This window comes from Salmo trutta, chromosome 29 (genome assembly GCF_901001165.1).
Source record: "Salmo trutta chromosome 29, fSalTru1.1, whole genome shotgun sequence".
Taxonomy (NCBI): domain Eukaryota; kingdom Metazoa; phylum Chordata; class Actinopteri; order Salmoniformes; family Salmonidae; genus Salmo; species Salmo trutta.
In genome coordinates this window covers 41955196-41982049 of record NC_042985.1, presented here as the reverse complement: position 1 = coordinate 41982049, position 26854 = coordinate 41955196, and the positions used below count along the sequence as shown (strand labels likewise).

At 42.6% G+C, this 26854-nt stretch overlaps 1 protein-coding gene across 4 annotated transcripts in view; it reads left to right on the top strand.

Moving 5' to 3' along the window:
- homer1b (homer scaffold protein 1b) overlaps positions 1-26854 on the top strand; it is a 145476-nt gene that overhangs the window by 61413 nt on the left and 57209 nt on the right. For 2 of the 4 annotated variants that reach the window (XM_029722228.1, XM_029722229.1), the window contains 4 exons: positions 5449-5605; positions 6524-6655; positions 10755-10850; positions 12021-12166. In XM_029722228.1, coding sequence (XP_029578088.1) covers positions 5449-5605; positions 6524-6655; positions 10755-10850; positions 12021-12166 — 531 coding nt within the window. Of the gene's footprint in view, positions 1-5000; positions 5606-6523; positions 6656-10754; positions 10851-12020; positions 12167-25900; positions 25962-26854 lie in introns of those variants that run through there. The other 2 variants (XM_029722230.1, XM_029722226.1) reach the window with 2 other exon arrangements.

Sequence of the window (26854 nt, the reverse complement as noted above, 5' to 3'; positions counted from 1 at the left end):
TGAAACACTGGAGTGATAGATGTGCAGAAGATGAATGTGCAAGTAGAGATACTGGGGTGCAAAGCAGCAACAAAAAAAATAACAGTGTGGGGATGAGGTAGTTGGATGGACTATTTACAGATGGGCTATGTACAGGTGCAGTGATCTGTCAGCTGCTCTGACAGCTGGTGCTTAAAGTTAGTGAGGGAGATATGAGTCTCTGGCTTCAGTGATTTTTGCAATTCATTCCAGTCATTGGCAGCAGAGAACTGGAAGGAAAGGCGGCCAAATGAGGAATTGGCTTTGGGGGTGACCAGTGAAATATACCTGCTGGAGTGCCTGCTATAGGTGGGTGCTGCTATGGTGACCAGTGAGCTGAGATAAGGCGGGGCTTTACCTAGCAAAGTCTTATAGATGACCTGGAGCCAGTGGGTTTTGCGACGAATAAGAAGTGAGGGCCAGCCAACGAGAGGGTGGTATATGGGACTTCGGTGACAAAACGGATGGCACTGTGTTAGACTGCATCCAATTTGCTGAGTAGAGTGTTGGAGGCTATTTTGTAAATGACATCGCCGAAGTCAAGGATCGGCAGGATAGTCAGTTTTACGAGGGTATGTTTGGCAGCATGAGTGAAGGATACTTTGTTGCGAAATAGGAAGCCGATTCTAGATTTAATTTTGGATTGGAGAGCTTAATGTGAGTTTGGAAGGAGAGTTTACTGTCTAACCAGACACCGTCCAGAACCTTCCAGAGTAGTGATGCTGGATGGCGGGCAGGTGCGGGCAGTGATCAGTTGAAGAGCATGCATTTAGTTTTATTTGCATTTAAGAGCAGTTGGAGGCTACGGAAGGAGAGTTGTATGGCATTAAAGCTTGTTTGGAGGTTAGTTAACCTCTTGAGGATATCCTACCACAGGGGGCGCCACAGCGCATTTTGGAAAAAATGTGTTCCCATTTTCAACGGCCTACTAATCAAACTCGGAAGCTAGGACATGCATATACTTATTTTATATGGATAGAAAACACCCTAAAGTTTCTAAAACTGTTTGAATGGTGTCTGTGAGTATAACAGAACTCATATGGCAGTCAAAACCCCGAGACCGATTGAAACAGGAAGTGGGATTCTGAATTGTGGACTCGACTTCACAGCCTTGCCTGTAATTCACAACGTGAAAAATTGATCATTGAGCACTTTCTAGTGCTTCCACTAGATGTCCCCAGTCTTTACAAAGTGTTTTGAGGCTTCTACTGTCGAAACTCAGTGAAGGAGACGATGTGGCAATTGGTCACAGTAGGAGGGCCATCAGCATTGTGACGTCGGCGGCCGTGTCTGCCCCCACCTTTGGAAACGTTTTGAAACACAATGAAATCGTCCCACTCGAATCTTATTGGCTCTCTTGTTGAAACAGGCCCTGAAGATTAATGTTATACAACGTTTGACATGTTTGAACGAACCTAAAGGAGGGAAAAAAGTTATTAAGCCAAGTCCCGCGCACGGATCAGCATTTGGATACAGCCTTCGGACGCGCTAACAACAGCAAGCTAATGGAACATAAAGGATGGACTTTTTCGACCGAAAATACATTTGTCGTGGACCTGGGATTCCTGGAAGTGCTTTCTGATGAAGACAACTAAAGGTGAGGGATTATTGACAATATTATACAAGATCAGATGTGATGTGCGATTGTTCCAAGATGGCGACGAGCTAGGTTTTCTAGCTCATTTTCTGAGTATCGCATCCCCTTTTATCTCAAAGTGTGATTACCCTGTAAAGTTAATTTAAAATCTGTTATGACGGGTGTTTTCAAGAGATATTCATCTATAAATCTTAGATTGACAATATAAAATAAAAAAATCGTTTTCGAATAGTAATTAATGAAATTGTAGCACTGTTTCCCGGGACGCATTTTATGGGAAAATAGTTAGTCAACGTCAGGTGCCGATGTAAAATGCTGTTTTTATATAGAAATATGACCTTTATTGAACAAAAGAATGCATGCTGTGTGTAACATGATGTCCTAGGTGTGTCATCTGATGAAGTTTGTAAAAGGTTAGTGCTGCATTTAGCTGTTTTTTGGTTATATGTGATGCATGTGCTTGGTCGGAAAATTCAAATGATGCTACTTTTACCATGTACTCCTCTAACATAATCTAATGTTGTACTTTTCCTGTAAAACCTTTTTGAAATCGGACGAGGGTCAATTCAAGAGAGGTGTATCTATAAAACGATATGAGAATTTCGTTATGCTAATGTCGCTAGGAGTTTTTCGCTGGAAAATGATCCCGCTAACGGGATGAGACGCTCAAGATTAACACAGTTTCCAAAGAAGGGCCAGAAGTATACAGAATGGTGTCGTCTGCGTAGAGGTGGATCAGAGAATCACCAGCAGCAAGAGTGACATCATTGATGTATACAGAGAAAAGAGTCGTCCCGAGAATTGAACCCTGTGGCACCCCCATAGACTGCCAGAGGTCCGGACAACAGGCCCTCTGATTTGACACGCTGAACTCTGTCTGAGAAGTAGTTGGTGAACCAGGCGAGGCAGTCATTTGAGAAACCAAGGCTGTTGAGTGTGCCGATAAGAATGTGGTGATTGACAGCCTTGGCCAGGTTGATGAATACAGCTGCACAGTATTGTCTCTTATTGTCTCTTAGTATTGTCTCTTATCGATGGCGGTTATGATATCGTTTAGGACCTTCAGCGTGGCTGAGGTGCACCCATGACCAGCTTGGAAACCAGATTGCATAGCGGAGAATGGTTTGACTTACCTATAATAAGGCACATACAGTATATTTAGCAATAACAAAGATAAACATTTCTCATCTGCTATAAGAACAGTTAGTAAAAATGAGATTCAAATTGCTACAATTTATCTAGCTAGCTAGACATGCAAAATGTGGCTAACAGTAGTTTCTTAGCTAGCATAAAAATGAGTGCATAAAATGCACAATGATGAAAAATTGACAACTTCGTCAGGAGACATAAGGAAATAAATACTGTACTCACAGTTATTGCATTCATGCACAGTGAAGGATAAAACAGTTAGAATGATAATGTTAGAAAGCCAGAGATTCTAAGCGCAGCCACAGGCGGCGAGCTGAACTTGTTATTTAACACCGCAAGCCTATGCTAGCTGTGACGTCATCAGTCACTCAGGTTTTCTTAAGAAAAATACGATTCTGATTAGGGTGACAAAATCCTACAAGACTTATCAAAAACATATAGGATCCAATCAGATTACTTTTGATTTCCAATAGGAAAAAAACTAGTTCAATAGGATTCCAATAGGATTCTGATACAGTTGACACAATATCCTATAGGACTGCAAGAATCCTATAGGATCACTTTTTATTTCCAATAGGAAAAAAGTAGTCCAATAGGATTTTGATATAGGATTTCAATAGAAAAATCATAAATCCTATAGAATATTTTGACACATTTGCCCCTCCCAACAACTGGAATAGGCACATTCAAACAGAAGTGGAGATTTTAAATTTCCGAAATGTCAATTTTCAAAAATATTGCATGCTAGTGATGCTAGCACAGTAAATTAGCTTACTCGCTTCTGAAGAGGAATAGTAATGGTGGTTGTTTTTGAAAAATCTACTCACAGCCAATAAAATGCTTTCACTGGCAGCTGCTGGCAATCTGCACTCCATTCATATGTATTAGAAAAGTTTCCAATATGAACTTCCTCAGGCTTTCGAACTTCACATTTACAACCACTGCTTTCCCTCCCTCCCTACCTTCTCTCCTCCTCCCCCTCTCTTTGTTGATTATGTACAGCAGTGGTTATCAACCGGTCGATTGCAGTCGACTGTTCAATCTACCGTAAATTCCGGACTATAAGCCGCAACTTTTTTCCCAGGCTTTGAACCTCGCGGCTTAAACAATGACGCGGCTAATATATGGATTTTTCCCACTTTCAATTTATTTTCTCCAAAAAAACACATTCTGTGACGTGCTCAGTTTTTTGGCGGCATGAAGCTTTCATTAGACCAATGAAATTGCCGAACGGGTTAAGGTCAAGCAACTTTTTTGTTTACTGTTTAGATTAAATCGAGCGCTCTCAAACTTCCCATCATTCTGATTACGGTAGTCATTTTGTCACCCTCATCATGGCAAAGACACGGAGAAATGCATATGATGCAGCTTTCAAGTTCAAGGCGATTGATCTGGCTGTTGGAAAAGGAAATAGAGCTGCTGCACGGGAGCTTTGTCTTAATGAGTAGATGATAAGACGTTGGAAACAGCAGCGTGAGGAATTGACTCAGTGCAAAAAGACAACTAAAGCTTACTGCTAATTTTTTATTTTTTGTTACAAGCCGTGTTTCGTTAAAGCCTATTTATTTTTGTTACAAGCCGTGTTTCGTTAAAGCCTATTTATTTTTGTTAAAAGCCGTGTTTTGTTAAAGCATGTGTAAAGTGAATTTGTTTCAATGTACCGGTAGGCACCTGCAGCTTATAGACATGTGCAGCTTATTTATGTTCAAAATAATATATTTTTTTAAATTCAGTGGGTGCGGCTTATATTCAGGTGCGCTTAATAGTCCGGAAATTACGGTACAAGGCATTCCAAGTCGATCGCCTAACATTTCTGTAGAAAAGCCGATAAAGCCTTGCACCACTATTTATTTTAAATTCAAGTGTTTTGCTGGCCATTTGGATAGCTCAAATCACTGTGCCTGCAGCTTCTACGACCCCACAGCCACGTTTGATACTATGTGAGATTTCATAACTTTTCTCTATATTTAGCCTGTTCTCTATATTTAGCCTGTAGCCCCTCTCTCTCTCACCATACCACTGGCATTCCCAAATCAGAGCAGGGAGAGACAGCACTGCCATTCAGAGGAGAGACTGCGTGGGTGTGCACTTGTATAGCCTACATGTATAGGAGGTGCCATTTAGCAGACACTGTTATCCAGAGCGAGTTACAGGAGCAATTAGGTTTAAGTGCCTTGCTCAAGGGCACATTGACAGATTTTTCACCTCGTCGGCTCGGGGATTCAAAACAGCGAACTTTCGGTTACTGGCCCAACGCTCTTAACCACTATGCTACTTGCGGCATGTATTAGTATGTGCAGCATGATTGGTGTGTATGTGGCCTGTATGTGGGTGTAGTAGGTCTGTGTATGTTTATAGGAGGTTTGTGTGTATAAGAAGATAGTGTGTGTGGAGAAGGTGGTGTGTAGGCAGTAAGTGTGTGTGTGTGTGTGTGTGTGTGCGCACATGTGTGCAGGAAGTTAGTCTTCACTCCATCCTGTCAGTCAGTCAGTTGGTGAACTTTAACCACACGCTGCCCTCCCTGTGGTTGTCATGGAAGGCGGTGGCGAGTTGGTGATTCGGTTACCGGGGCGATCCCATTCCCCGGACAACAACGGCAACAGTAACTTTGGGTTAGGCGAGTTTGGCCAGACAATGGTGTTAAGGCACAAAGAGGTTCACCACTTCTTCTTGGCCCCCTTCAGGGAGCAGCCGATCTACAGCACGCGGGCCCATGCGTTCCAGATTGACCCCAATACCAAGAAGAACTGGGTGCCCACCAGTAAACATGCTGTCACCGTGTCCTACTTCTATGACAGCACCCGCAACGTTTACCGCATCATCAGCCTCGACGGCACCAAGGTAAAGGCTACTTATAGTGCTTATAACACGTATAACTCCTGATATACTGAAACTCCTGTTATGCCTCTATGCTATGGCCACTTGCAGGTATTTTTTTCTAACACTGTGCAGGTCTTTATGGACATTGTTAGAAGTTCCTTTTGGTTGGTTGAGTACAACATAGGAGCTGCACTGTGATATTGCAAAAGCAGTAGGTTTTTCACCTGCTACACTGGAAGCATAACTTTTGTCCAGCATGGGCAGTGTGAGCTACTTCAAGTGTTCTCAATTGTGAGCTGCATGTCGAAATCTTGAAAATAGAACCAGAGTGTAAGTTTACGCTGTGCAGCACGAGCATCTTGCAGAACCGCACTGCTTACACCCAGGTTTCATTGAATTGGAGCGTCTCACACTCTGCAAAAGTTAAGTTTCTAGTGTAGCAGGCCAGTAAGTTACATGTGAGACAAGTATCTTTAAAAAGCATAGTAGAAGGGTCATTACTTTTTGTAGGCTGTAGCTCTAAAAATTATTTGGTTCATTGGAAAGCTCTAAAAAAATTCTGAAGACATTAGACACAAGGTGACTGCACCATCATCCAATGCCAAGGGAAAGATAACTAGCACCATTTTAACACATCCAGTTTTGTGGGTTTGTCTAGTGTTAATGGACAATCTAATATACAAACATGTCAGTGGGTGGACAGCATAGCTAACACTGGCATGATTCAGCCGAGTGCCAGAATCTAGAATGTGTTTTATTCAGCTCATGTGTCAGACAGAGCCAGGAGTGCCCTAATAGGTGTGCGTGAATGTCTTACTGTGTGATAGGGACAGGGTCCATTTTAGGTCTGGACTTGAGTCCACTCTCCTCTCTGGGTATTTTAGTCTTGTGGGTTTGATTTGTTGTAATTTGATCTAATGTGTGTGTTTGCTCCTGTAGGCAATAATCAACAGCACCATCAGCCCCAACATGACCTTCACCAAGACGTCTCAGAAGTTTGGCCAGTGGGCCGACAGCAGAGCTAACACCGTTTATGGCTTGGGCTTCTCTACTGAACACCACCTGACCAAGGTACACACACACGCATCCCTTAAAAGTGGTTCCCCCTGCGTTTTCTCTCTCTCTCTTCTTTACTGTTCTTTCTTTCTTCTCGCCGGGTAACTCTTCCACTTTTAGCCCTAATGAGGCACTATGTGTGTGTTTCAGTGTATGTGGGCGGGTGCTTCTTTCCTCTGCAGTATGATTAAGCTATGTCGTGAGCCGGGGGAGGCACACAGCAGCCCTACTCTCAGACAAGACGCATATGCATACATGCACCCACACCCACACATACTCACGCACCCATATGCACACGCACCAGTTGTAAATGAGAACTTGTTCTCAACTGGCCTACCTGGTTAAATAAAGGTGAAATAAATAAAAAAACACATGCACCCACTCACCCACACACACACACACATACGCACGCACCCACACACACGTGCGCACACACACACACTCGCACCCACGCACATGCGCACGCACCCACACACACATCCACACACACAGAAAGAATAAGCAGATTAATCATTAAGGTCTTAATTTCATGATTAGGGATTTTAACATTTGGTATAGATTCTCAATCAATATTCCACTAGTAATCCAGTAGTCTAATGAACCCTCTGAGCACACACTGGTTGTATCAACGTTGTTTCCATGTAATTTCTATGAAATTAAATTGAGCCAGGTGGTAAGGGTAGGTAACAACACATCTATCACGCTGATCTTCAACACGGCGGCCCCTCAGGGGTGCGTGCTCAGTCCCCTTCTGCACTACCTGTTCACTCATGACTGCACGGCCAGGCACGACTCCAGCACAATCATTAAGTTTACAGATTACATAACAGTGTTAGGCCTGATCACCGACTACGACGAGACAGCCTATAGGGAGGAGGTCAGAGTCCTGGTTGTGTTGTGCCAGGACAACAACCTCTCCCTCAGCGTGATCAACACAAAGGAGATGATTGTGGACTACAGGAAAAGGAGGACCGAGCACGCCCCCATTCTCATCGACTTGGCTATAGTGGAGCAGGTTGAGAGCTTCAAGTTCCTTGGTGTCCACATCACCAGCAAATTAACATGGTCCAAGCACACCAAGACAATCGTGAAAAGGGCACGACAAAACCTATTCCCCCTCAGGAGACATGGCATGGGTCCTCAGATCCTCAAATGGTTCTACAGCTGCACCATCAAGAGCATCCTGACGGGTTGCATCACTGCCTGGTATGGCAACTGCTCGGCCTCCGACTGTAAGGCACTACAGAGAGTAGTGCGTACAGCCCAGTACATCACTGGGGCCAAGCTTCCTGCCATCCAGGACCTCTATACCAGGCGGTGTCAGAGGAAGGCCCAAAAAAATTGTCAAAGACTCCAGCCACCTAGTCATAGACTGTTCTCTCTGCTACCGCACAGCAAGCGGTACCGGAGCAGCAAGTCTAGGTCCAAGAGGCTTCTAAACAGCTTCTAACCCCAAGCCATAAGACTCCTGAACATCTAATCAAATAACTACCAGACTATTTGCATAGACACTAAACAGGAGACAACTACCCACAATTCCCATTACCAAAACACCCCAAAACATAGGACCTTCAATCTGAGGCAACGAGGAACAGCTGCCTCCAATTGAAAGCCAAATCAATAAACTAAACATAGAACTAGAAAGACTAGACTAGAACATAGAAATATACTAACATAGAATATAAACCAAAACCCCAGAACACTCTAATCAAACACCCCTCTACAAAACACATAGCCCAACAAACCCCGAAACACTCTAAACAAATACCCCCTGCCACGTCCTGACCAAACTAATATAACAAATAACCCCTTTACTGGTCAGGATGTGACAGTACCCCCCCCCCCCCCAAAGATGCAGACCCCGGATGCACCTCACACAAAAAACACAAAAATACCCCCCCCACCAAAAAATTATCCCAACTAAATGGAGGGAAGGGAGGGTGGCCACCGTCACCGACGGTTCTTGTGCTACACCCCCCCCTCCCCATCCCACCTACTATGGAGGTGGCTCAGGCTCCGGCCTTACTCCCCAACCTAACCTGTCCACCCCCGCTAAATATTTATTAATTGTTACCCTTCCCGAAGTCTCTGGGCTATGGCGCATCGCTGAAGACCTCGGGCTGATGTGCGTTGCTGGAGACCTCGGACTGTAGGGCGACTCTGGCTGCGCCGATTCCGGACTGTAGGGCGACTCTCGCTGCGCCGGTTCCTGACTGTGGGCTGTCTCGGTTCCTGACTGTGGGGCGTCTCTCTCGGTTCCTGACTGTGGGCCGTCTCTCTCGGTTCCTGACTGTGGGCCGTCTCTCTCGGTTCCTGACTGTGGGCCGTCTCTCTCTAAAACGAGTTTTAATGACTCCAACCCAACTGTATGTAAACTTCCGACTTCAACTGTATATACTTATCATACCAGTTATCAATTAATAATTTCCTCATATCAGTCGTAGACTCTGTAAATCTGCACAAACCCAGGTCTCACTGATCATTCCATACCACACAAATTGATTTCATTATTTATTTACTAACAAGCTAAATGATAACATAAGATACACATACACGCACACGGTATAGGTTATTGATTAGGAACTTAATGCGATGACAACAGGTCCCTAGCGATTCAACACAATATAACGTGTTACACAAGATGGAGATTTAAAGAGAGACAGACAGAGTGAGAGAGAAAGAGAAACACTTTACTTTAGCCCTAATACCTTGCCCCGAACTGCCGATCGTATGGGTAAGAAGTGTAATGCATGTATTTACATGTTGAAGGTCTTCGTTGGGTTTCTCTGTTTGGCCCAGGCCTTCGTGGGCCGAGTTCCACTTAGTGAGAGAGGTTCGGCTTTGTTCTTAGGATGGCCATCTCCTTCGTTCTCTGGTGTAAATCTCTGATTAGATACAGTACTTAGAACAGCTACTCAACCGTGGCATTGATTGTTAAGAGGTTCCTTTGTCTTCTTCAATCTCGTGTTGCATTTTGGTGTCGTGACTAATCGTAGACCTTCTAGTCTGATATGTTCATTCTTAACTCAAATGCTTTATAACCTTGAGTAGAAAGGGGGCATTTCCGTCTTGCTAACACGCTCCCTGTGTTCCCTGGGGCGTAGCTAGTTACTAGGCAATGTATCAGAATTTACTAGGATCCCGTTGGATAACTAAAATCACAGTCTTATCGTCCCAAAAACATTCTCTTTAATCTGGATATTTTCTGCACAACGTAAAGTATGTCAACATGAGATACACATTATGAAAACCCTTCAAGTTACATTGTTTTTGTTATAATGTCTTCATTTAACTTTTAATGACATCACAAAATAGACATTAATCTTCAACATTCCATCTCTTATCATTACCAAAATTCGGAGGATGAAATAATTGTCCCTGTGTCCATTGTTGGATGTTGTAGTTTTGAGCGGTAAACACTTCATAAGGCAGACAAACATTCCAATCACCCATACTATAGACCAGAAAGGAGTCTGCTGACTTACAAATTAGGTGTCATAACACCCCCACATCAATCCCTCTTCCCCCTGCGGGAGAGAGAGAGCTCTGTAGAGCTGATCCACTGTAACCTGATCCTTTGGATCCTCACAAGAGAGTCATGACACAATGTATGACAAAGCTGTAAGTCACATTGGATCAAAGTGTGACAGAGAACAGCTGGTGACATAATATAAATTAAGCCCCTCCCACAAGGGAGAGAGGGGAAGAGCGAAGCGAGAAAGAGGAGTTTACCCAGTTTGTCTGTGTTTATTTATGTTTCTAATGTTCCTATGATGTTACTATGTCTCTATGCACATGCCTGTGTCCGCGCACTCGCATGGGTTTTACTGTAATGGTTACTGTGCCACTCTCTGGTTGACCTACATCGCTTACATTTCTACTGAGGCATTATGGGTAGGGGCCTCCATTCCATAGCCCAAATGTTGGACGTCAAATCAAATGCCTCCCATTTGGTCGCTGTTGACAACCTCCTCTACCCTCTTAATACTAACATACTAGTGTGTTTTTTTTGTGTGTGCACAGGTGTACCCTAAAGTGACAAATATTTTGTATTAGAACTAGAAATTGACGTTCTAGCTCTCTGAGTATGTGACCAGTCTGTCTCTCTCTCCAGTTTGCAGAGAAGTTTGCAGAGTATAAGGAGGCAGCTCGTCAGGCCAAGGGTAAAAGTCAAGATGGAAAGATGGAACTAGCGACCTCTCCCTCTCAGGTACTCACCACTAAAAACACAGCCACTGCTCCCTCTTAGGTACTCACACTAAAAACGCAGCCACTGCTCTCTCTTACAGCAGGCACTCACACCAAAAACACAGCCACTGCTCCCTCTTAGGTACTCACACTAAAAAAGTCACAACACTCTCCTGTGGTACTTCATAAGTTAACAGCTGGAAAAAAAGAATACCATGCAACAAACATATGAACTTGGAAATCCCTGCATTTGTTAGATTATTGTGTTTTCGCTGCATATTTAATTGTCCTCCTTTGAACAGAAATGGAAGAAATTAGGTTGTTTTTAAGGTTCAATCCCCAGAGTCCCACCACTTCAAAAACCAGCTAAACACCCTCTCTAGTCCAGGGAAACCCTGCTAGTTTACTACACATTGCATCAGTTTACATCACATCATTACATACACAGAAAACAGGATGCTGATGAACGGTTCCTCCATCCGGTTCCTCCATCCAAAAATGATTTGATGCTGCACTAAATATGTCGTCACAATGGAAATGGACATTTTTGCACATGTAGAAGTCTGAGAACAACATTGAGAGTATGATAAGCATAAATTAACCCAACCTTCTTCAATAAGGCCACTTATAAATGTAGATTATGAAATTATACTTTCAATGGGAATGTCTTGAAAGTAATTTCCTACGGTGATTATGTCTCAGTTATCCCTTTCCATCAGGCCTAAGTGGTGCATGGTTTGAGTGTGTACAATGGCCAGTTTATAACCCCTTAATTGTTTTGTTTCATGTAATTAAAGTGTGTAAATGTTTAGTTTGGTCACATTGGTTTAATTGTTTGGGAAATAAAGATAAACGTTTATCTGCAATTTCTCTGAGCTACAATAAGCTTTGGCAGGCAGAACAGCTCAGTAATGTCCTCTTGGTAATACAGAGCTAGGAGCTTATCACCAGATTCTCCTATCAGTCTCTCTCTATTTGTTTTTCTTTCCTTCTTTCTTTCCAATTTTCTCTCTCTCATGCCGAACAGAGGAAGAAGATGACTGCTGAATCTCCTCATGAAAAAATTACTTGCTTGCTCTTTGCTAGATAAATCCAGAATCACTGTTCAGCACTTTCAGACTAATGGGTTTATAAGAAGCACTGTAAACAATTCTATAATTATATGTTGATTGATTGCTTGTCCTGTATGTAGGAGTCGCCAGCAGGTGAACTCTCTTCACCTCTGACTCCTGTGACTCCTCCCGCCATGGACAACATCAATGGGACAGATGACCCCTGTGACACCACACCCGAGCCCCGTCCTGAACCGTCTCAGAACGCACTGGCCTTCACACACAGGTAACACACACAGGGGTGTTAATAGGGGGTTGTGCTGTGCGTGTGTGTGTTTGTGTGTGTGGGTGTATACACTGAGTTTACGAAACGCTTGCAATGTCAAAATGGCTGAATACAACAGGTATGGACCTTAGAGTGAAATGCTTACTTAAATGCCCTTAACTAACAATGCAGTTTTAAGAAAAATAAGAGTTAAGATTATTATTATTTTTTAAATAAGACAAATCGAAAATAACAAATAATTAAGGACCAACAATAAAATAACAGTAGTGAGGCTATATTCAGGTGGTAATGGTACAGAGTCAATGTGCGGGGGCACCGGTTAGCCAAGGTAATTGAGGTAATATGTACATGTAGGTAGTGACTATGCATGGGGGTAGAAGCTGTTAAGAAGCCGTTTGGACCTAGACTTGGTTCTCCTGTACCGCTTGTCGTGCCGTAGCAGAAAGAACAGTCTATGACTAGGGTGGCTGGAGTCTTTGGCAATTTTTTGGGCCTTCCTCTGACACCGCCTGGTATAGAGCTCCTGGGTGGTAGAAAGCTTGGCCTCAGTGATGTACTGGGCCGTACGCACTACCCTCTGTAGTGCCTTGCGGTCAGAGGCTGAGCAGTTGCCATACCAGGCGGTGATGTAACCAGTCAGGATGCTCACAATGGTGCAGCTGTAGAACCTTTTGAGGATCTGAGGACCCATGCCAAATCTTTCCAGTCTCCTGAGGGGGAATAGGCGTTGTCGTGCCCTCTTCACGACTGTCTTGGTGTGTTTGGACCATGATAGTTTGTTGGTGATGTGGACACCAAGGAACTTGAAGCTCTCAAGCTGCTCCACTACAGCCCCGTCGATGAGAATGGGGGCGTGCTCACCTGGTCATGGACTGAATCCAGGTGAACACTATGATCGCTTATTGATGTGACCTGTGAAATCCACTTCAATCAGTGTAGATTTAGGTGGAAGAGACAGGTTAAATCAGGATTTTTAAGCCTTGAGAGAATTGAGACATGAATTGTGTATGTGCGCAATTCAGATGATGAATGGGCAAGACAAACAATTTAAGTGCCTTTGAACGGGGTATGGTTTAGGTGCAAGGCGCACCGGTTTGAGTGTGTCAAGAACTGCAACGCTGCTGGGTTTTTCACACTCAACAGTTTCCTGTGTGTTTCAAGAATGGTCCACCACCCAAAGGACATCCAACTAACTTGACACAACTGTGAGAAGCATTGGACTCAAAATGTGCCAGCATCCCTGTGGAGCTCTTTTGACACCTTGTTGAGTCCATGTCATTATTATGCATAAAGGTTAGATGCTTCCAGTTTGCAGAATAAGACAGGAGTGCGCAAGGCTGTATAAGATAAGGTGTGTGTTTGGGCACTGGGCAGTAGTTGTATATAGTTGGAAGGACAGAAAGCGTTTCACTCGGTGTCTGTGTGTATGATGGGGTAAGTGTGTGTGTGTGTGTGTGTGTGTGTGTGTGTGCACATGTATAATTTCAAATCTTGGTTTTGTTTACATTTTATTGTATGAAGACTCCCTTTTTTCTAAATCCCCCTCTATTTGTATATTTTCTTTCCAGGGAGCAGTATAAAGCCCGTCGGGTCTGCTCTTTCTGATAGCTTGCTATACAGGTTCTGAAATAGGAGCTCTTTCCAGTACCTACCCTACTAACACCAACCTCTATAGCTACTAGACCACTAACATCTTGACTATAGCACCTCTTTACTGTAGCACACTGATGGAATCACATTCTCAACATCTGTACTTAACTTGAGTTAAGAGAAATCACACTCTCAACATCTGTACTATGACTTCAGTTAAGAGAAATCACACTCTTGCTATCAGACTTATACACCGTTATAATAATAATAATAATAATAATAATAATAATATCTCCCTCATTTAAAAACAGAGGTCACTAAAAAACTCCTCAACTGTGACTGACCCCTTGAGTGAAAAATACTGATGCCTTGTTTTGTTCTCTTACTATACTGAACAAAAACATAAACAGAACATGCAACAATTTCTAAGATTACAGTTCATATGAGGAAATCAGTCAATTTAAATAAATTCATTAGGCCCTAATCTATGGATTTCACATGACTGGGAATACAGATATGCATCTGTTGGTCACAGATACCTTTAAAAAAATAGGGCTCACAATGGGTCTCAGGATCTCAACACAGTATTTTTGTTCAAATTGCAATTGATAAAATGCAATTGCGTTCGTTGTCTGTAGCTTATGCCTGCCCATACCATGACCATACCGCCACCATGGGGCACTCTGTTCACAATGTTGACATCAGCAAACCGCTCGCCCACACAACACCATACACGTACCCTGCGGTTGTGAGGCTGCAGCGACGTTGGAGTTGGCTTATGGTAAAGAAATTAACAATACATTCTCTGGCAACAGCTCTGGTGGACATTCCTGCTGTCAGCATGCCAATTGTATGATCCCTAAAAACTGGAGACATCTGTGGCATTGTGTTGTGTGACAAACTGCACATTTTAGAGTGGCCTTTTATTGTCCCCAGCACAAGGTGCACCTGTGTAATGACCATGCTGTTTATTCAGGTTCTTGATATGCCACACCTGTCAGGTGGATGGATTATCTTGGGCAAAGGGGAAATGTGCTCATTTTATTTCAGCTCATGAAACATGGGACCAACACTTTACATGTTGCATTTATGTTTTTGTTCAGCGTAAATGTTATAGTAATAGATTATGTTATTATATCAAAATGTCTTATTATAACGCTATTAGAGCTCCATCTTTATTGCAAAAATAGCTTTTCTAAATAGATTTTAATAAATTATTATTATTCCAGTTGACACTTTCCACAATTTTTCCATTGATCTCTTTGCATTACTTGTAAGAATTATGTTGTTTAGAAATTGAACTTGGTTAGCTGGCCCTGAGAGACTTGTTGTTAATCTGCATATATTCTTGTGATTTTGTGTCATCTCTTAAAGGACAAATTGTCTTACCTCTCTTGTATTCACATTTTTTTAAACTGGCATGTTGTTTTTATGATGTCATACAGTAGTTTACAGTATGTCAAGATGTGGGGCAAAGAATGCTGCCATCTATACATTTCTGGGTCTATGGTCAGATACTACATATTGATTATGTTCATAGATATTGAATAATGATGACTGAATATTTAATTAAATAGCCCAAGTCCTACCATGCAGGGACTAGTTTTAAGGTTATTCTCCTGAAGGGGTTGAAGAGGATTTATGTAACTCTTGTATAACATATGCAGTGGGAGGTGGGGTAGAGGGAGGGAGAGAAGGAGAGAGGGAGAGCGAGAGCGAGAGCGAGAGAGGTGCAGTGTCTAAGGGTCTGTGTGTGTGTGTGTCACTGCAACCTAAACATGAGCTTACTGCAGATACACACACACACACCATGCACTACACTACACCAAAATACTGCACCAATAACCAGAATTGATTTGTACTTTTTTATTGCACAATAAAGACAAATAAAACTTTATTTTCAACATAAATAATCAAGAACAATTTTAATGACCACACTAATACAGATTTCAAATACTGTATGTGTAGTCAAGCATCCCAGTAGGGCATTCATAATATTTTCGAGTACCCACTGGAGACTATTGACATTTCACTGTGTAGAATGAATAACACCTTACTGATATTCAAAAATGATGTATTGCCTGGCCATAAAAAATCACTATGATTGTGGTTCATATTGATTAAAGTCATCAATCAATTTATAAATGCTTTGTTGATTTTTTCGATTTATCAGTTTGTCTATCACTTAGCTGATATTCAGCAACTGTATTAACCCCCTCTGTAGTGCAGTCAGTTTTGTGAGAATTTGCAGAGGTGCTCTTTAAACACACAAGCACAAACACTTTGGTGCAGATCTGCTGATGCTGCTACTATTGCTGCATGTGTGGGAGTCAGGACTGATTTTTTTCACTCATGCAAACACCTGCACACACACACACACACGTGATGTGGTGTTACTTTGTGAACACCAGCTGCTTATTAAGCTGTTGTTAAAAAATACTGTTGTTCAATCAGGGTGTTAAATTGGACAGTGTTACCTAGTGTTGATTTTTATGTGTTACATTTCTAGTGTTGATTCAGAAGTTTAATTAACACTCATTGGTGTAAAAAAAACTGTTGATGTTAATAAGTGTTAAACCAAAACTACGCCCATCATTATCATATTTCCCAGCATGCTCTTTTGCAGGTTGCTTTTAGAAAAGTTTTTTTTTTCAATATCTATGTCTATCAAAGACACATAGATATTGAAAAAAAACATTATATAATTAGTATAATAAGAAAAATCCCCATCAAAGTCCGTCAGTTTGAGCTAGAGACATCAGTTTACATTGGATGTGTCTCAATCCACCTCATCCGCCGATGTTGCACTTCCACATCTGCAGGGGCAGAGCTAGAGCAGTGTTTGTCAGACCTTGAAACATTGGTCTTCTCCAAACGGTTTGGCCTACAAACTAGTATGACCCCTCTATGGAAAGATGAGACTCTCACGAACAAGATGGTGTTCTCTGTTTTGCACAAGCGTCTTGGGACTTGTCTGAAGTCGGTACAGCCGATCTGACAAGTTCTGACAAGTTCTGTCTGTAGCATCTGAACAGTTTGGGCTACACATTAATATGACTCCTTTTTGGGGACTATCTATTGTTCCACTCTTAGCATTTGTATGGGCTAATGGCAGTAAGGCCACATTTAAATAAAAAAAATATAAATAAAAAAATATATAATTCAAATAGCTAAAGGATCCTTGGTATGACCTTCTTAAAACAATTCCATATAGCTTAGTAGAACACCCCCCCCACACATCTGTTACTTGAACTTAACGCACCTGTTACTGAAATGGTTGTTCCAGTTTAGATGCTTTAGGTAGACTCATATTTTAGTCTTCCCAACCCGGCAGCAGTGGTGTAAAATATTTAAGTAAAAATACTTTAAAGTAGTACTTAAGTAGATTTTGTGGTATCTCTACTTTACTAATTATATTTTTGACAACTTTTACTTGCGGACTGCAATGCAGACATAGTGTAAAATATATTTTGTTTTGTTTAACACTTTTTTGGTTACTACATGATTCCATATGTGTTATTCATAGCTGTGATGTCTTCACTATTATTCGAAAATAGTACAAATAAAGAAAAACTCCATCGTGTCCTCCTCCCAGAGTGCTAAGAGCCTTGGCGTGACCCTGGACAACACCCTGTCGTTCTCCGCTAACATTAAGGCGGTGACCCAATCCTGTAGGTTCATGCTCTACAACATTCACAGAGTACGACCCTGCCTTACACAGGAAGCGGCGCAGGTCCTAATCCAGGCACTTGTCATCTCCCGTCTGGATTACTGCAACTCGCTGTTGGCGGGGCTCCCTGCCTGTGCCATTAAACCCCTACAACTCATCCAGAACGCCGCAGCCCGTCTGGTGTTCAACCTTCCCAAGTTCTCTCACGTCACCCCACTCCTCCGCACACTCCACTGGCTACCAGTTGAAACTCGCATCTGCTACAAGACCATGGTGCTTGCCTACGGAGCTGTGAGGGGAACGGCACCTCCGTACCTTCAGGCTCTGATCAGTCCCTACACCCAAAGAAGGGCACTGCGTTCATACACCTCTGGCCTGCTCGCCTCCCTACCTCTGCGGAAGCACAGTTCCCGCTCAGCCCAGTCAAGCTCAGTCAAGTTCCCGCTCAGCCCGACAAGCTCCCTCACGACGCCAGGACAGCGGAGTCAATCACCACCTTCCGGAGACACCTGAAACCCCACCTCTTTAAGGAATACCTGGGATAGGATAAAGTAATCCTTCTAACCCCCCCCCCTCCAAAAAATATATAGATGTACTATTGTAAAGTGGTTGTTCCACTGGATATCATAAGGTGAATGCACCAATTTGTAAGTCGCTCTGCATAAGAGCGTCTGCTAAATGACGTAAATGTAAATGTAGGTGGGTCCAAACTTTTGACATGGTACTGTATATGCGGGGAATTAACGTACTGTTTGTCCAAAATATATTTATGAAATATATAACTTACACATCACATCATATATGTAAATATATCTTAAAATATACAGTACCAGTCAAAAGTTTGGACACACTTACTCATTCCAGGGTTTTTCTTTATTTTACTATTTTCTACATTGTGAAATAATAGTGAAGACATCAAAACTATGAAATGAAACATATGGAATCATGTAGTAACCAAAAAAGTGTTAAACAAATCAAAATATATTTTATATTTGAGATTCTTCAAAGTAGCCACCCTTTGTCTTAACTAGCTTCATGAGGAATGCTTTTCCAACAGTCTTGAAGGAGTTCCCACATATGTGACCGACCTCTGTGATTCGGTCCTATGTAGCATAAGTAGCAAATTTGAAATGGTGTTTTTTACACGCTGGTTAAGTGTGCCTTGAATTCTAAATAAATCACTGACAGTGTCACCAGTAAAGCACCCCCACACAATCACACCTCCTCCATGCTTCACGGTAGGAACCACACATGTGGAGATCATCAGTTCTCCTACTCTGCATCTCACAAAGACATGGCAGTTTGAACCAAAATATCTCAAATTTGTACTCATCAGACCAAAGGACAGATTTCCACCGGTCTAATGTCCATTGCTCATATTTCTTGGCCCAAGCAAGACTCTTCTTCTTATTGGTGCCCTTCAGTAGCAGTTTCTTTGCAGCAATTCGACCATGAAGGCCTGATTCACGCAGTGTCTACTGAACAGTTGATGTTCAATCTGAGGTGCTGTTAACTCTAATGAACTTATCTTCTGCAGCAGAGGTAACTCTGGGTCTTTCCTGTGGCGTTCCTCATGAGAAACAGTTTCATCGTAGCGCTTGATGGTTTTTGCGACTGCACTTGAAGAAACTTTCAAAGATCATCACATTTTCCTGATTGACTGACCATGTCTTAAAGTAATGATGGACTATCGTTTCTATTTGCTTATTTGAGCTGTTCTTGCCGTAATATGGACTTGGTCTTTTACCAAATAGGGCTATCTTCTGTATACCATCCCTACCTTGTCACAGCACAACTGATTGGCTCAAACGCATTAAGAAGGAAAGAAATTCCACAAATTAACTTTTAATAATGCACACCTGTTAATTGAAATGGTAGTTGGTTGAGAGAATGCCAAGAGTGTGCAAAGCTTTCATCAAGGCAAAGGGGTGGCTACTTTGAAGAATCTCAAATATAAAATATATTTAGATTTGTTTAACACCTTTTCGGGTACAACATGATTCTATATGTGTTATATCATGTAGAAAATAGTACACTTAAAGAAAATCCCTTGAATGAGCAGGTGTGTCCAAACGTTAATACAATACAAATATTAATTTGTATTTGAACTGTTTGTCAATATATTAGGCTTTGGCATTGGAAAGTATCGGTGTTAAAAGGGCAACACTTTGAAAAGTGTAAATTCAACACTTTCTGGTGTTTCTCATATAAACACTTCAAAAGTGTTTAGTTGAACAAGCACAGTGTTCTATTTACCGATCACATTTTGCTGTGTGTGCTGCTTGTTTTCAGACTGTCTTATGGGCCGGTGAAACTCCTGACATTAACTACAGTATAGCTGACAGGGTTCACACTAGTGTGTAGCTGATGGTCTCTCTGTGTTATTTGTATCTGTGATTTATTATTTATTTAACCTTTGTTTATTTAATTTATCCAGATTAGTCTCATTGAAATGTACTCTTTTTCAAGAGTTATGATTTCAAGAACAGCTCCTCATGTACAGCGCAGCTTCTTGACTTCTGTGATGGGATGTTATTTCCAGTCTGTGGAAGTCCAGTAGATATGTCTGGGTCTGTGTTTACCTGTATTTACCTGTTTGCTCTGCTCAGAATGTGTGTTTACCTTTGCAATCTTCTTTATTCTCACAGTCTGATGATCTTCCCTCTCCGGTGTAGTTTCCGTAGCGACGTTGTCATACACCTAGTTTTGCTTACCACCATTGCTGACATATGTAGGGGGTTGTGTGTGTGTGTCGGTTTGTGGGTAAATGGAGACATTGATGATGTTAATGTGTATGGCCAGGATTCTAACCAAGCCGCGCTATAGTGCAGCTGTGCTAGACAGACTGCAATGCTGGTGTTAAAGGGATTTTACGCTTGAGCCACATCCACAGCCTTCACCATGAATGTGAACTCCGCAAACTGGGAACTTTTTAAAATGTAATTGTCGGTTTTCTAGCACAGCTGCGCTTTAGACTGGTTCGGATTGAATCCAGGCCTAGGTTTTGTGTTATAGCGGGTGTAGCTGTGTGTGTGCAAAAGGTGTGTGTAAGCAGAGATTTAAATCATAAATCAGGATGCCATTGGCCAGTTGGATATCTGGATGTCCTTCTGGTGTTATCATGGTGATGCATTACCTGGGTCCAGCAGAGGAAGGTCCATAAAAGGAGAACTTACCTGACCAACTCTCCTGGTAAACAACAACAACACACTTAAAGAACCACTTTAAACAGTTACAACTGTCACATTAAACTACACAATTGACGCTCATCTTCTCCACATTACTGCACATCCTTTCTTCTTTGTTGTCAGCTAAAGTAATGGTGTTTTTTCCTGCAAGATATTTAATTTTTACACATGTTTTACAATGGTGTTCTTTATTTAGTTATACAGAAAGAGAAAGAAACCCGATCCTTCCCAATTATCTGCCTGTGAGGTGAAAGAGAATAGTACTTTTCTGATTCCTTCAAACAAGAATGCCCTTAATCTCGCCAATTAGATGCTGTATAGTGTCTGACATTCGGTCTGTAGCGTGGAAATCAAGGCTAGAATAGTCTTAACATCTTTGTAAAGTAAGCTTTGATCGCACTCCATGTAGTCGTGGCCAAAAGTTTTGAGAACACAAATATTAATTTTCACAAAGTCTGCTGCCTCAGTTTGTATGATGGCAATTTGCATATACTCCAGGACGTTTTGAAGAGCGATCAGATGAATTGCAATTAATTGCAAAGTCCCTCTTTGCCATGCAAATGAACTGAATCCCCCAAAAACATGTCCACTGCATTTCAGCCCTGCCACAAAAGGACCAGCTGACATCATGTCAGTGATTCTCTCGTTAACACAGGTGTGAGTGTTGACGAGGACAAGGCTGGAGATCACTCTGTCATGCTGATTGAGTTTGAATAACAGACTGGAAGCTTCAAAAGGAGGGTGGTGCTTGGAATCATTGTTCTTCCTCTGTCAACCATGGTTACCTGCAAGGAAACACGTGCCGTCATCATTGCTTTGCACAAAAAGGGCTTCACAGGCAAGGATATTGCTGCCAGTAAGATTGCACCTAAATCAACCATTTATCGGATCATCAAGAACTTCAAGGAGAGCGGTTCAATTGCTGTGAAGAAGGCTTCAGGGTGCCCAAGAAAGTCCAGCAACCGCCAGGACCGTCTCCTGAAGTTGATTCAGCTGCGGGATCGGGGCACCACCAGTACAGAGCTTGCTCAGGAATGGCAGCAGGCAGGTATGAGTGCATCTGCACGCACAGTGAGGCAAAGACTTTTGTAGGATGGCCTGGTGTCAAGAAGGGCAGCAAAGAAGCCACTTCTCTCCAGGAAAAACATCAGGGACAGATTGATATTCTGCAAAAGGTACAGGGATTGGACTGCTGAGGACTGGGGTAAAGTCGTTTCCTCTGATGAATCCCCTTTCCGATTGTTTGGGGCATCCGGAAAAAAACTTGTCCGGAGAAGACAAGGTGAGCGCTACCATCAGTCCTGTGTCATGCCAACAGTAAAGCATCCTGAGACCATTCATGTGTGGGATTGCTTCTCAGCCAAGGGAGTGGGCTCCCTCACAATATTGCCTAAGAACACAGCCATGAATAAAGAATGGTACCAACACATCCTCCGAGAGCAACTTCTCCAAACCATCCAGGAACAGTTTGGTGACCAACAATGCCTTTTCCAGCATGATGGAGCACCTTGCCATAATGCAAAAGTGATAACTAAGTGGCCCGGGGAACAAAACATCGATATTTTGGGTCCATGGCCAGGAAACTCCCCAGACCTTAATCCCATTGAGAACTTGTGGTCAATCCTCAAGAGGAGGGTGGACAAACAAAAACCCACAAATTCTGACAAACTCCAAGCATTTATTATGCAAGAATGGGCTGCCATCAGTCAGGATGTGGCCCAGAAGTTAATTGACAGCATGCCAGGGCGGATTGCAGAGGTCTTGAAAAAGAAGGGTCAACACTGCAAATATTGACTCTTTGCATCAACTTCATGTAATTGTCAATAAAAGCCTTTGACACTTATGAAATGCTTGTAATTATACTTCAGTATTCCATAGTAACATCTGACAAAAATATCTAAAGACACTGAAGCAGCAAACTTTGTGGAAATTAGGATTTGTGTCATTCTCAAAACTTTTGGCCACGACTGTAGTTAGTTTTCTCTCCATGGTCTCCTAAACTAGCCCGTTGGGCTGAACGGAGTGATTCCTATAACACTGTAGTGTAGATATTCACGGCGCTCTTTTGCAGTCATCATGGCATTATAAAGGGATAATGATTATATCATAACTGTGATGCTCAGATGCAAGTGTCGAATAAAGAGTTACAATGGAACTTTTATTAATTTGACAAACTAAACATATTTTCAACAGTGAAGATGTCGGACCCGATTCCCCAGAAAGAATCACAAAACACTTCAGAAGTTCGACTGAGGGACCTTATAGATAATTGTATATATGAGGTACAGAGATGAGGTAGTTATTCAAAAATCATATTAACACTATTATTACACACAGAGTGAGTCCATGCAACTTATTATGTGACTTGTTAAGCAAATTGTTACTCCTGAACTTATTTAGGCTTGTCATGACAAAGGGGTTGAATACTTTTGGCTCATGACATTTCAGCTTTTTATTTGTAATTCATTTCTGAAAAGGTCAACAACAACAACAACAAAAAAATCCACTTTGACAGTATGGGATATTGTGTGTAGGCAAAAAGTTGTAAGAGCTGTAAATACTTTCTGGATGCACTGTATGTATGTGTTGTATGGTTATTGTTGTAATTTAGAACTGATTGTGTTCTGTGACATACATTATTGATATTTCTATTTAAAGTGAGTTTAATATTAACTAGTTGTTCCTATTGGCTTCGGCGGTCTAAATGTTAGTGCGTTCATGTTTGCACACATGGTGTCGGCATGGGTTCAAATCATTCACCACTGCCTTTCTGACACATTCTCTGTCTATCTTCCCAACTATCTCTCCTGTGTCCAATAAAATAAAAAATGTATACAGTATATAAAACAACTAGTTGTCCTATTTTTTTGTTCATATAAATTGGCAGTCCAGAAACATTATACTAATACCTTACCACATAACGGGCTCCACTGTCACAGAATAGCTCTATCTTTAGATTGAAACCTCTAGTAGGGATACAGTCACGCCAAGAACAATGAAATACAATAAAACTTGATTGCCCAACATGGGAATATTTGCTTTGCATTTGCATTCATATAGCAACACAGGCGGAGAGCATGTTTCAGGTGATGCTATTCATATGTGAAGGCTAATGTTCTCAGATGTAGGAACAGCTCACTTACCACGCTCTCTCGATGTGTGTTGATGTGTTTTGCTCTCTCTCTGTGTGTGTGTGTCGCTGTCTGCAGAGTAGATGGATCCAGTTCACAAGCCAGTGGATTTAAGTAACATAAGATAAGTCTTCCTCATCTTAGAACTGTCAGGTCCTTCTGTTGTGAAAGCTCTCCCTTTCTCTCCTGGTCTCTCCATCTCGTCTGCCTCTCTCTCTCTCACTTTCTCTCTCTCTCCCTCTCTTTCTTCACCTCATGTTCTCTCTCTCTCTGAGTCTGGTTGAGGCGTGTGAGCGGTTTTTACATTTGTGTGGCTGTGTGTGGAGGTGACAGCCTCACAGTGGGTGTGTGTGGGACGAGGTGTTGTCTCTCATCTGCGTCATGCGGTACGCACACACACACTGTGAGGGGGTGGCTGTGTTGTGTAAGAGCCCAAGGCATTGTGGGAGTTAGGAGTGAGAGTTTGCCATTATGGAATACTACATTGTTGTGTGTGTGTGTGTGTGTGTGTGTGTGTGTGTGTGTGTGGTTTTGTGTGTGTGTGTGTGTGTGTGTGTGTGTGTGTGTGTGTGGTTTTGTGTGTGTGTGTGTGTGTGTGTGAGAGAGAGAATGTGATTGTGTGTGTGCGTGCATGCCACTAAGGGGACTATGTGTCACAGAGGAGATTCTGCAGAGTGTGTGGGAGAAATTACTCCTATTCAAAAGGACTCTCAACGTTAACGTCTTTATATTTCACTCTAACAGCTGCATATCCACATGTGCAGAGATACGGGCTGAGTGAGTATTACCTCAAACAGGTGAATCGGGTGAGGAAGATGGACTGTAGAGTGATGTTTGATGTTTTTTTATGTATTATTTCTTACGTTGTTAGCCCAGAAAATCTTAAGTGTTATTACATACAGCCGAGAAGAACTATTGGATATCAGAGCGACGTCAACTTACCAGCACTACGACCAGGAATACGACTTTCCCAAAGCGGATCCTTTGTCCGGACTACCAAGGGCATTTGAACTGATTCCAGAGGCTGACCCACAACAACACCGCCGGAGAAAATGCAGACGAAGTCGTCTTCTGGTCAGACTTCGGAGGCGCACACACCACCCACCGCTTCCGACTATATTATTAGCTAATGTCCAGCCTCTAGATAACAAGGAAGACGAAATTAGGGCAAGGGTTGCTTACCAGAGACATCAGGGAATGTAACATACTCTGTTTCACGGAAACAGGGCCCTCTTGGGATATGCTGTTGGAGTCGGTACAGTCACCTGGATTCTTTGTGCGTTGCGCCGAAAGGAATAAACATCTCTCCAGGAAGAAGAAGAAGGGGGTGTATGTTTCATGATTAACGTCTCATGGTGTAATTGTAACAACATACAGGAACTCACTCCTTTTGTTCACCTGACCTAGAATTCCTCACAATAAAGTGCCGACTATATTATCTTCCAAGGGAATTCTCCTCGGTTATTGTCACAGCCGTGTATATCTCCCCTCAAGCTGATAACACGACGGCCCTCAAGGAACTTCACTGGACTTTATGCAAACTGGAAACCATATATCCTGAGGCTGCATTTATTGTGGCTAGGGATTTTAACAAAGCAAATTTGAGAACAAGGCTACCTAAATTCTATCAGCATTTTGACTGTAGCACTCGCACTGGTAAAACACTGGATCACTGCTACTCTAACGTTTGCTCCTCCCTTCCTACAGACAGAAACTCAAACAGGATGTACCCGAGCTAAGGACTATTGAACGCTGGTCTGATCAATCAGATTGTTTTGATCATGCAGACTGGGACATGTTCCGGGTAGCCTCAGACAATAATATCGACGAATACGCTGATTCGGTGAGGTGAGTTTATAAGGAAGTGTATTGGAGATGTTTTACCTCCTGTGACTATTAAAACCTACCCTAACCAGAAACCGTGGATAGATGGCAGCATTCGCACAAAACTGAAAGCGCGAACCACTGCATTTAACCATGGAAAGGTGACTGGGAATATGGCCGAATACAAACAGTGTAGTTATTCCCTCCGCAAGGCAATCAAACAAGCGAAATGTCAGAATAGAGACAAAGTGGAGTCGCAATTCAACGGCTCAGACACGAGACGTATGTGGCAGGGTCTACAGACAATCACGGACTACAAAAAGAAAACCAGCCATGTCACCGACACCGACGTCTTGCTTCCAGACAAACTTAACACCTTCTTTTCCCGCTTTGCGGATAATACAGTGCCACCGATGCGGACTGTGGGCTCTCTTTCTCCGTGGCGGCCCAGACGGCATCCCTAGCCGCGTCCTCAGAGCATGCGCCTCCAACTCAATCATCTAAGTTGCAGACGATACAAAAGTAGTGGGCTTGATTACCAACAACGACGAAACAACCTACAGGGATGAGGTGAGGGCACTCAGAGTTTGGTTCAGGAAAACAACCTCTCACTCAATGTCAACAAAACAAAGGAGATGATTGTGGACTTCAGGAAACAGCAGAGGGAGCACCCCCCCTATCCACATCGACAGGACAGCAGTGGTGAAGATGGAAAGGTTTCAGTTACTCAGTGTACACATCACGGACAAACATCACAGACAGTGTGGTGAAGAAGGAGCAACAGCGCCTCTTCAACCTCAGGAGGCTGAAGAAATTTGGCTTGTCACCTAAAACCCTCACAAACCTTTACAGATGCACAATTGAGAGCATCCTGTCGGACTGTATCACCACCTGGTACTGCACCGCCCACAACCGCAAGACTCTCCAGAGGGTGGTGTTGTCGGCACAACTCATCACCAGGGAAAACTACCTGCACTCCAGGACACCTACAGCACCCGATGTCACAGGAAGGCCAAAAAGATCATCAAGGACAACAACCACCCGAGCCACTGCCTGTTCACCCCGCTACCATCCAGAAGGCGACGGCAGTACAATGCATCAATGCTGGGACTGAGAGACTGAAAAACAGTTTAAATCTCACGGCCATCAGACTGTTAATCAGCCATCACTAACACAGAGTGGCTGCTTTCTACATACAAACTAGAAATCATTGGCCACTCGTCACTTTAATAATGGCAGTTTAATAATGTTTACATATCTTGCATCACTCATCTCATATGTATAT